Raw genomic sequence first — 12640 nt, 5'->3', positions numbered from 1 at the left:
AGTTCCATGTCTTCCTTAAACTGGAACTGAAACATGAAAGGCTCTTTGGCCAGTTCCAGATCATCTTTCTTTTCTGCCTGATCAAGTTTAAAGGGTAACTAAACCCTAAACCAACTTTTTTTATTTAATGCTCTGTAAGCATGGGGCTTTATTAGTACTGGTCATTGATTCAAGTAATTTTTTTGACATTTGTGTATAAAGTGTTTTAATTCTACAATATATGGTGTAAAAACGTCTGAGTGCTGCCCTCTTCAGGTTGAACGGTGGCTACTGCAGTTGAATTTTCCTATTGGCTGTTTGCGGTACTTCGTGACATAAGCGGTGACAGCTGACGTAAGCAGGTTCCAGCTCACCACGCCAGATTCATGTACATGTCGTCTTGCGACCGTTTGAGGAATAATAATAACATAGAGTCTGACAACAGCTGTCAATTAATCCGTCACTACGAGTCTCAGGCACTCGGTTCGTTCCCTCTATCCCCGCGGGGGGGTCTGCCCACTTTTCCAGCATTTTCAAATATTTCTAGTGGGTGGAGTCAGACTCTGAGCAGGTGTTTAGTTACCCTTTAAGGGCCTTTTCCTGGTCTTCCTTATTTAGGTTAAGATACCACAGCTCATCCACAAAACCTCTGAACGAGTGGCAGTTTTCCCAGAGCCATGCAGCTCCTGTCCTGAGGTCTTTGACTATCTGTGGTTCCTTCATGAGAGAGGAGCACAAAAAAGGAATGAAATATTTAATTCATTTAAAAGAAATTATTCTCACAAGAGAAAAGATGGTTTGCACCACATTTAGCTGCTAGCTAATTTCCATCTGTTGTCCCTGGGGAGATTGGAAGTGTCCTCAACAATACATTGTGTTTTAATCAGGATGCATGTAAATTATTGTTTTGAAATTATGCTCTTTCATGAGCCCGTTTGAGACGATAAAAACATACTTTGTCGTCGATTTCAGTTTCTTGTGCTTTAGGTGGCACCTGCACATCAACGGCAGCATGTTTCCTGTGACAAATTAATTTTTAAGTTAATTTATAGAGAGAGAGAAAAACTTGAGAGCGAGAGAGTTACCTTTCAATGGCAAAGTTCTCCATCAGAATAAGGCACCACCATTTTCAAATAAGAGGGAAATCAGACTTGCATAAGGGGGGAAAAAAGTGTTAATAGATCAATTTAATAGATTATATTATTTAGTTAAAATATATATTTTTAACAAAGACTTACAGCTGTGAAATCAAAGGGTGCCTCAAAGACCATCACAAAAAGGGCAGTGAAAATTTCTGCAGCATGTTGTGCATTGCTCCAAAGGTGGTAGCGCTGAACCTCTCTGAATCGTTATGTGGTTCTATAGGTGAAATAAAATACAATTAATGCAATTCTCATGGTCAGAAAATTTAACAAATGCCGTAAAATACAACGCCAACAACAAATTAAATCACAAACCATGAATATGTAACCTAACAAAGTGATACAACGATACGTGATCAAGTGCCTTCGTCACAATTCTCACTTAGTCACATTTATTATATAGCACTTTTTACAATACAGATTGTTTCAAAGCAGCTTTACAGGGATAATAGGAAAATTATGCAACAAAGTTTGTCTCTGTAGATCTAGAACAAAATAGTGTCATAATCCAGCTTAAGTAAGTTCAGTGTTGATTAATTTCTGTTGTAAAAAGTTATTAATTCTGTTAATTAATCTATATAGCCATTCTGGAGAAAACAGTGATGTTATCATCCAGTTCAGTTCTCATATGTCAATGACAGATCAATAGTATTGTTGAATATTAACTTACAAAATACTTAGAGCCGTTTTGCATAAGCGTATAACGTTAAGTATGTTGCATCCATCAAAGATATAACTTCTTTTTACATTCTTCTCTTCTTCTTTTCCTTGTTCTACCGTGTGCTCCGCCATAGTTAAACATGAACTCCGCCCACTTCCGGCATTAGACTGCTACCCCGCCCACTTCCGGCATCAGATGGTTAGTCTGGCGCTGTCGTCCTCACACTGCTATGACGTATGGTTCTGCGGTTCTGCAGTTGGTTATTATTGGGAAACAGCGCTCTTGGAAAGGATTTTGCTTGAAAAAAATGTAGCGATGATGACAGGTTGTTTTGAGCATGATAGAAAAAAAAAAATTGCTAGAGCTAGATGATAGATAATTAAACTATACGCCATACTTCATTAAATAGCATGAGCACAATAAAATATTTCACGGAATTACTAGTGTTATACTGTTGTAAAGTTATAGAGGGGTTGTTGAATCATAGAATAGAATCCTTTATTTTGGTCACACATTATACACACAGTTTTTTGCATACATACAGTGAAATGTATTAGTTTTCAAATATCCCAGCAAAGTTGGGGTCAGCCATGATACGATGCCCCTGGAGCAGATAGGGTTAAGGGCCTTGCTCAAGGGCCCAACACTGGCATCTTGTTGGTGCTTGAACCCCAAACCATCTGGTTAGTAACCCTGAGTCTCAATCACTGAGCCACCACTGCCCCAAAACATTTCATTCCCTGACCGGGAATCGAACCCGGGCCGCGGCGGTGAGAGCGCCGAATCCTAACCACTAGACCACCAGGGAACCATACCATCTTCATCGGTATGGTAAATAATTACGCAGTAGTTCGGCTCTTTAGTAAGCTTCTAACTTACACACCTGATTTTTAATTTACAGAAACAACATCAAAAGTGAGGATTTGAATAAATAAGTTGGCCTAAATAGCGTTCTTGAAGAATTCCATTCTCTATAAAATATATTTAAAAATAACCTCTGGCCAAATATATAACGTGAAAATGCAATTACTATTAAATTGGCTTATTTCATTACACAGACAATTGAAAAATACTTATATTTAAAAAAATGGAGTTAAACACACGTGCCAAGTTCATAGGAATGTATTCTTTGTGGGCATGTTGGGTTTACACATTTTTGAATAGCATAAAAAAAATAAATAAAAAAAAAGTAAAGTAAAAGGTATTTAAAACTTTCATTGCACCTTGAATACATGAGAGTTTGCACAAAATTATTATTTCAAAAACGTTTTCAAATATATTTTTCAAAGAACATTATTTATTTATTTATTATTATTATTATTACAAATATCATGAATTTGTGAGTCAAGATTATCAAGAAGTTTTCCCACAGTTAGTCTATTCAACATGACCTGAGCAATATTGATATTTTTAGAGACATTAGTTAGTGTCAAAGGGTCCTCTCTGTTTTTTTTTTTTTTTTAATTTTGCAAGATGTTGTTTACACGCATGACTTTGATTTGGTGTACAAGAGTTTTTAAAATATGAAACTTTTTTTTAATTCACTGTTTATTTGTATTATTATTTTAAAATAAGTCCAGGTGGTTACACCATATGAAATGTTTTACTTTAAGACACAGAAAAAAATATTAATATGACTTTGAACTCAGTAATTGAAAGCATGTTCATCATTCACTCAAAAAAAATATTTTTTAATTTGTAAAATTAAAGATTTATGCATTTCAATTTCATTAAAAAAAATTCATTGAATTGAGTAATCTTTTTCAAAATACAATAAAAAACTAATTATTTTAAGTTGTATTATTTGACTTTTTTAAAATAACAATACAAATTGATGGAATTTGGTTATGAAATTGAAATCTTCAAAAATAGACAATTATTATATTTTTATTCTTCTGGTTTATTCATGTAATTGTTTTGTGTGTTGCATTCTTAATGTAGGCCTATATCTGAATAATTTAATATATCTTGATAAAAATGAATAAAACCAATTTGTTTCACACACACAAATACTTATATGGAGACACAATTTTAAGATTGATTACGTGGGAATAATAAATAAAATTATGTATTTTTAAACCCATTTTATTGAAAAGATGAAGGTAAAATAATATTGTATTATAGTAGTTTATTGCAGATGTATAGCTTCAATAAAGCAGCATCTCTTTCTCTTGATGTCTTTATTTCCAAGACAGTTTGCTCCTCAAGATTAGGTCAGTATTGCATTTCAAATAACAAACCCTGAACTTGGTCTTCTAAAAACTTTAAAGTTGAGCTGATACAAATCCTAAGTTAACATGGAGCAGGTATGATAAAAGTGTGTGAGAAATAAGCTAACAAACCAAGATCTGGTTTTATATTTTGGATGTAATTTAAATACAGACTATTGTGAGGTAATTACGTAACAAGGTGCAATATGTAACAATTTTCATGTAATATTCGCCTTCTTGTTTGCCAATGTGTGAACTGCTTGTAAAGCAACTTAAAACAATTAGCCCTTCCCGGACTTTCTCTGATTTTCAGAAAATCCAAAGGATGTGACATTTGTGCGTTCACGAGATCCTTGCCTCAGACAATAATATAGCTTATCTTCTGCTATTCAACAGCGACAACAAATTGCAACACTATGGTAACGTTATCTAAGAGATGGAATCCAACAAATGTCCGGCTCCCAGCACAACACCAACTCCTACACAAACTTAGAGTAAGCCAAAAAAGCAAAACATGTATCTACTAAATCTTTTGGCTAAGCGGGACATGATCGTGGTCGAGAGAATACTAGAGTGAACATCGGCTGGGCATTTGATTCCTGGAGGGACCTTCGTTCGGTTTTGGGGATCAAAACTGACCCTGAATTGGCGTTCTTCTTATTGGACAGGTAAACTTACCTAACTGCTAATCATGTGAAATATTGTGCCATAAGGATTAATCTGTGTAATTTTAGCTAATTTGATCTTGTCTGTACAGTAACTGTCATAAACAATGTTAATCTGTAATTATTCAGCAAGGTAAACTACAATAACACATGAAATGAATGCTAGACAATGTTCAGGATAATGCAAAAAGACCCATTCATTAATGTAACAACTTGGTTATACAGAAAATATTTTTATTATGAATCTATTATTATAAAACAAAAGTGCATCGACATATCAAAATGTCGGTTGTGATGTAATCACATCAATACTGAATTGTGTCAACATATTTATAATGTACAGGCTATTTTATGAACTTCCACCAAATTTAGCTAACTGCTATTGATAAAGCTGGCTAGCTAGCTAATGCCGATATAGGCTATTGTATAAATGCAGTCAATGTAACAAGCAAAGAAAAGTGATTACTTTAAACTACAGTCTCGCATAGTCAGACCTATATCCACACTTTGTTTTAGCCCTGTTCCAGCACTGGAGAGTCAAATATATTATACAGTCTCAAAGTTTGTAGTATAACAATCATAACTGTGTAATTTTAATTATGCTACCTCATCTGTCAGCATTATGCTGGTGAATCACATTGTTATTTTTAGACCAGGCAGAACCACACAGGGGCCAGGACTCAGTGGTCTTTTTTCTTGGTTTCCAGAGCCCTGTGGTCCATCATCTCCTTTCCTTTTCTCTGAAAGAGATCCTATCTTTGCTGGAGGCTGGTAGCCCAGTTCCTGAGGGTCCAGAGGTTCTTTGGACAGAAGAATACAGATGGACGGAACAGTTCTGTGTATCGTCATCTGAACCGGGCAACCCTCCTGGCTCTCCCACACCTCATTCACTGTCCTATATTGGACCTTCGATACCTGGTGTAAGCCCTGCACTTTATGTTTCATTATTTCCGCACAGGTGATGGTTTTGGTGACAGCCCGTCCCATCCCACTAAACAGAACCTGTGATGTCACAGCCTGGTGTCCGTCCCCTTGCAAACAAGACATGGCAAAGCCCAAAAGATTCCTGATCTTGCTCCCCTCCTTCACACGCATTTCCAGAATCCCAGATCCCAGTCCAGGGATTGGCCATGGGCTGGGCTCTCCAAAGGAACAGACCTTCATAAAGCCGCTTTGTTTTGGTATGTTAGAAGATCCAGAGGGAGTTTTGGCATTGAATTCAGAGTGTTGGACATAAGAGGCAGAAGTGGTACATTCAGACTGACTACTGGGATGATGGTCTGTGTTCGGCATAAGCATATTTACAGTTAGCTTTTTATCTTCTTAAGGGATAATATCTCCCAGAATTATCACTCAGGAGCTCTTACAAGGGTTCCAACGGTCATGAAAAATCTAGCATTATCAGGACAGTTTAAAATGTTGATTTCCAGGTAAAGTAATAGAAACTAATTAATTCTTATAAGGTCATAGAAAAGTAAAACATAAAAGTCATCATATAAACTTCTTATAATGTAAAAACAATTCTTCTGGTAAAGTATAACATATTTAATCAGTTAAACGTTGCCCTTTGTGAGGGGAATCGCTATAAAATAGTTTTTCAAATTTGTGCAAGAAAATAGCACATTTGTGAGGGTAAACAAAATGATAACTGTTACATTTTTTTCTCATGCCCAATGCTCTGAACAGAAGGACAAGGTGTAAAATATGTCATTCTCTGCGGACGTTCACATGAAGAAAATAAAAATAATCTGTTCTTTAAACTGAACTAATTCATCTAAGGCAAAAGTGCTGCGTATCAGCAATTTTTCAGTCACACTGCTTTTGAAGCATATTTCAGTTTTCATGAGAGGGGAGCTGTAACCAAAAAAAGCAAAAAAGATGATGAATTCAGACACATTACCTTCTTTTTTTTAACCGGCAAGTTCAGTTTGGTCTCAGTGGAATAATAATATACAATAAGGTTGAATTTGTTCACACTAGTTAATGCACTGAACAATGAACAATTCTTTTACAGCTTTTATTATCTTGGATACTGTTCATTTCTACATATACAAAGTTATGTATGTCAAAATAAGAATGCAATATGAAAAAAAACATGAATAATTAACAATAGTATTTTGATAAATTAACATTAACAAAGATTAATAAATTCTGTAAAATGTATTGCCCATTGTTAGTTCATGAGACCTAATGCATTAACTAAAGTTAACGTATAGAACCTTATTGTAAAGTGTTAGCAAATTCAGCATGCCATTTTCTTGAATTAACACAAAAACAAAACAAACAAAAATCAAAAACAAGAAAGCAAGCATGAAAAACAAAACTTTATGGAATTATTTAATTTTAAATTAAATTTAAGGAGCTGATAAAGCCCATCCAGTGGTGTATTTACCTGTTTAGTTCATAGTATTCTCACTACACATCCAATTGATGCCGACGGTCTCAAGTGCACTGTATTTCACACTTGCTATTCCTAGACATTTCGCAAATTGACTCTTAAGTGGTGAATGCCACAGTCCAAAATGCACTAAAGACAATCTGAATGGTTTTGAGGTACTAAGAGGGAGGGGACCTCTTAAAGGAACAGTCACAATTTTCCTGCAACTAAGCACTCTTTATAATAACCACATCCTAGCTAGTGCTTCTTTTCAGTTCCCCTTTAAGTGTTCAGTGCTAATGGGGTCCTGTCAATCAGTGTGTGTCTGTGGCTGATTAACATGTGTGACTGATTAAGGCTGAGACTTCAAAAACAGATCCTCCCAAGCATGACAGCATAATGCAGCCAGTAAACAATTATCTGAATAAACACAGTTGACTTACGCAGGCATCTGTTTTTAAATGTGCTTTTGGGGCATATTTACATTTAAAAACTGTTAAAACACGTTATAAAAAAGACACATAAACCAACTCGACCAACACGAATATAGGTCATGAAATCGCCATTTGCAAAACAAAAATGCATGAGGAACATTATTGTCCAAAGGTGCCTGTTTTGTAAGTTCTATTTCTGCATGCTCTCCCACTGTGGCTACTTTATGCTCTCGAAGTGTTATATACCCGAGGCTATAATTTCAATCAGAGAAGAGGGCCACACGGTTCTGCTTGACAAATTACACAGCCTGAAGGGGAGCATCCAACATTCTAGAGACTGGGTTGACAGAAGTCAAGGCAGGCTTGCTGTTCTACGAAACATGGAAGCACGAAGAAACAAATTCATTAAATATGAATATATCGTAAAGGTTTAGTTCACTCAAAAATGAACTTTCTGTCATCATACATTCAACCTTTATGTCATTCCAAAACCGTATGACTTACTTTCTTCCATGGAACACAAAAGGAGACATTTTGAAGAATGTTCACGCTGCTCTTGCCCATTCAATGAAAGTAGATGGTGACTGAGGTATTCAGTCCCTAAAAATCTGCCTAACATGTCCTTTGTGGCACTATGACCACACAGGAAATAGGCATGTTTCCAAAAGTTCATGAACCCTGATTCAGGCCCCATTCTGCCGAGTTACTGACAAGCGCCAACCCCATTTGAAATTTTTACATGAATTCAAATATGTTCACTTTTCACTCTGGCTCTACTGATGGTGTGTTGCATGAGCAGTTGTCACGACATGGAAACTAAGTAATTGTGTTCACATAAACACTTGTCAGCATGATTCAGATGTTGCATTTTTACTCCATTGACCGTTAGGTTTACGGTTTTGGGTGTTATGTAAGGGGGTAAGGTTAATAAAATACCCCAAAATACAACTTACTCTTGGCGCCCCTCTGTGGACATTACATCCAGAAACTGGAGCTCACACTGGACCATATGTTCAACAACACTTCCAGCTTCGGCCACTGGGGGCAGTGAGTCTAATTTCGCAAGCACACACTGATTTCAGCAGCAGAATTTGTCAAGTACATTGCCAGCCAGACAGTCTTATTTTAGAAGGCTCCTAGAACAAATAAAAAGGAATATGTTGACAATTACTGTTTCAATTAGTTTATCAATCTCCATAGACGACACACGCTCACAGCCGTTATCTGCACGACAGCAGAAACCCAGCCGCGGGGCCTCTCTGGCGGATTTCTTTGGAAGTCTTACTAATTTAATTAAAGGGAAATTAGGTCTCAAAGAGGAGCACTGCAGATTGTAACACCCACAGGGAAATGAAGTCAGAATTTAGTTTGTATAATGGTGCAAACAGACTGAGTGGGGCTTCAGTGAGAACTTTGGTTAAGGAGGCAATCTCTCTTACAAAGGCACATAACTCAAAGGGATGAAGGAATTTTAAAAGGATTCTGCAATGGTTATGTATAGAGTATAGAAGTACAGAATGGGTGGCAGTCAAGTGCATTTCAAAAACAAACTGTAACAGCAAGTTTCTCTGTCACTGTAGCAAGAAATATGCAAGCTTGAGAAATGCTTGGGTAATTTTCTCGCTAATGAAAAATTGGAAAAGCACTCCTTCATGCCTCACTTCCATTTCTGAATGGTTCTCCCTTACGGCAAGCAGTCCAAGTGGTCTTTGAACACGTTTTGCTGATGGTGTCGGAACTACTGAAGGTGGATTCTAATGAGGTGTGTTCAGCTGTGAAACATTTGTCAGGGTCAAAGCTTTCAAACGTTACAAGGGAAAGATAATAACCACACTCAGTGAAGGGTATAGTGTAATAGAGAAGAGAACTGAAGGACAAAGGGGATCATTCAAAACACTGTTGGAATATTGTTGTGATTTGGTTGTGCACCTCAGTGATGTCTTCTTTAATATGATTTCTGGAAAGACGTGATACTCGATCCATTAGTTTTGGTAATTTCCACTTGAACTACTAGAATGTTCTTAATACAAATTATATAAATAATAATAAAAAATCCATACATATAATAATAAAAAATCCATACAAGCCCCATAACCATCTGTCCTCAGCTGTCAACACCATCATATTTTCTGTAGTGTCAATTATTTCATTCATTGAGGTGAATATCAGATTTGTCAGTATTTACAATAAAACGTTTTGACACATTATTTTGTATCTGACAGTGTTGACGCATGTTGAGTGATATGAAGACATGATTAAAATGTTGCACTCTTCCTAAAAGCAAACTGATGTCTTAGAAGAACACTTTAGAGTAAATTATAAAAATGGCGTGTAAAAATATGATCGAGTCTGGTGACATGGCTAGAAATAGCACTTTATTTTAGTGTAAAGCTAACAATTTACACAAGGTTTATTTCTATTTCTTCTTCTCAAAATACTTATCTGTCTGCTTGTATGAATGTAACACATCATAAGAAAGTGTTTCACTGCTGTTCAAATGTACTTTGTATCGCATTGTTCATATGTATAAATGTTTTCCATCTGAAAGGACTAAATATTAAATGAAACAAATGACAGTAAAATGCAATGTAATCTCTTCAGTAATCAAAATACTTTTTGAATGTAACTGTATTCTAATTACCAATGATTTAAATTGTAACAGTAGCGGAAAACAGTTACTAATATTTTGTAATTTAAATATATGTATTCCATTGCTCCCCAACCCTGACAATATATACAGTATTCTATTTTTAATTATTTGTCACACTGCAGGAAATAAAAACTGCACTGAAAAATGGTAACAATACAATAAGGTTCCATTCATTAACATTAGTTTGTGAATTATGTTTAATGAACAATTAACAATATGCTTTTACAGCATTTATTAATCAAATTTTATTTAATAAAAAATACACTTGTTCATTGTTTGTTCATGTTAGTTCATAGTGCATTAACTAATGTTAACAAATACAACGTTTGATGTTTAAAATGTATTAGTATAAGTTAAAATTAGCATTAGCCAAGATTAATAAATGATGTAAAAGTATTGTTCATTGTTACTTCATGTCAACTAATGTAGTTAACTAAAGTTAACTAAAGGATCCTTATTGTAAAGTGTTTCCAAAAAGGTTAACCTAAATATGATTTATGTGGTAACATCTAAATCAGCAGGTTTTATTCAAGTAAAAGATATTATTTAACATCACAGAATCAACCTGACTGCATTAGGAAACGCCAAGAAAACTCATTTTTAATAGTTAGATCAAGTACATAGTAGAACCTTACAGCAACAATAGCAGGTTATCATGTTTTCCAATGTATAGTGAAGGCCATTATTAATGTGTATAGTGAATATACACATAATATATATTTGTAATGTATACACACACATAGTATATATATATATATATATATATATATATATATATATATATATATATATATATATATATATATATATATATATATATATATATATATACTGTGTGTGTGTGTGTATAAATATATACTTCACCTGTCAGTGGTTTTAATGTTGTGGCTGATCAGTGGGTATATATGTGAAAACAAATACATTTCACTGTATAAATGCAAAAAAGTATGTATAATGTGCAAATTAAGGGTTCTATATACACTGCCGTTCAGAAGTCTGGGGTCACTTACTCTAACTTGTAAACTTTTTACTCCAGAAGTTTTCTAAAAAGAACACATTTTAGATAGAAGATCACTATAAAAAAATAATAGTGAATCATCAAAACTATGGAATAACATAAATGGAATTATGGGAAATATGTTGAGACTAAACAAAATCCAAAATAAATCAAAACTGTGTTATATTTTACCATCTTCAAAGTAGTCACCCTTTGCCTAGAAATTGCAGACATGCACTCTCAACATTTTCTCAACCAATTTCTTGAGGTATCACCCTGGGATGCGTTTTAAACAGTATTGAAGGAGTTCCCATCTATGCTGGGGACTTGTTTGCAGCTTTTCTTTATTATTTGGTCCAAGTCATCAATCAAAATGTTTTTATTTTATTTTATAAAATGTGTGTTTTATAATGAAATATATTTATATGTTGGCACAATTATGTTTTTGTCTACACAACAAATTTTAAACATTTAAACATACGCCTTCAGATCAAAAGATCATTAAGACCATGAGAAACATTTCAATCAAGTGACCCCAAACATTTGAGCGGTAGTGTGTATATATATATATATATGAACTGAAGGACCGGCGACAAGGTCATGGGTGCCCAAGGCTCATTGATGCATGTGGTGAGCTGAAAAACTTAATGCTGGCCATAATAGAAAGGTGTCAGAACACATAGTGCATCACAGCTTGCTGCGTATAGGGCAGACTGTTCAGAGTGCCCATGCTGTCCCCTGTCCACTGCCGAAAGCGCCTACAATGGGCACGTGAGCATCAGAACTGGACCATGGAGCAATGGGAAGAAGATGGCCAGGTCTGATGGATCATGCTTTCTTTTAGACCATGTGAACGGCCGGGTGCGTGTGTTTCGTTTATCTGGGGAAGAGATGGCAGCAGGATGCACTATGGGAAGAAGCCAGGCCAGCGGAGGCAGTGTGATGCTCTGGGCAATGTTCTGCTGGGAAACCTTGGGTCCTGACATTCATGTGGATGTTACTTTGACACATACCACCTAACTAAAGATTGTTGCAGACCATGTACACCCCTTCATGGCAACAGTATTCCCTGATGGCAGTGTCCTCATTCGGCAGGATAATGCGCCCTGCCACACTGCAAAATTTGTTCAGGAATGGTTTGAGGAACATGACAAAGAGTTCAAGGTGTTGACTTGGCCTCCAAATTCCACAGATCTCAATCCGATTGAGCATCTATGGGATGTGCTGGACCAACAAGTCCGATCCATGGAGGCCCCACCTCGCAACTTACAAGACTTAAAGGATCTGCTGCTAACGTCTTAGTGCCAGATACCACAAGACACCATCTGAGGTCTTGTGGAGTCCTTGCCTCGACGTGTCAGAGCTGTTTTGGCGGCATGAGGGGGGCCTACATGATGTAAGGCAGGTGGTTTTAATTGTGTTTGCATATATATATATATATATGTGGGTGTGTGCATCCCCCCAAAATTTAGATTAGTAGTCAATCATTGTGGGTTTTTCAATGACAGATTCATAAAATTTGGTC

General features: G+C 35.8%; 1 protein-coding gene and 1 non-coding gene across 2 annotated transcripts; both read right to left on the bottom strand.

Moving 5' to 3' along the window:
• Positions 1-2518: 2518 nt before the first annotated feature.
• Positions 2519-2590, bottom strand: trnae-cuc (transfer RNA glutamic acid (anticodon CUC)). Its single transcript has one exon. It is a non-coding gene; the product is annotated as a tRNA-Glu (tRNA).
• A 2490-nt stretch (positions 2591-5080) lies between these two features.
• On the bottom strand, positions 5081-5950 carry LOC127640278 (ribonuclease P protein subunit p25-like protein). Its single transcript, XM_052122730.1, has one exon. The coding sequence runs from the start codon at positions 5948-5950 to the stop codon at positions 5291-5293; it is 660 nt and encodes a 219-aa protein (XP_051978690.1). The 3' UTR covers positions 5081-5290.
• Between the last annotated feature and the right edge of the window lie 6690 nt (positions 5951-12640).

The sequence above is a fragment of the Xyrauchen texanus genome, chromosome 49 (genome assembly GCF_025860055.1).
Source record: "Xyrauchen texanus isolate HMW12.3.18 chromosome 49, RBS_HiC_50CHRs, whole genome shotgun sequence".
Classification (NCBI taxonomy): domain Eukaryota; kingdom Metazoa; phylum Chordata; class Actinopteri; order Cypriniformes; family Catostomidae; genus Xyrauchen; species Xyrauchen texanus.
This window is presented reverse-complemented; position numbering and strand designations above follow the sequence as displayed.

Coding starts and splice junctions, on each gene's coding strand:
- LOC127640278 (XM_052122730.1), bottom strand. CDS start 5,950: ATGCCGAACACAGACCATCATCCCAGTAGTCAGTCTGAATGTACCACT.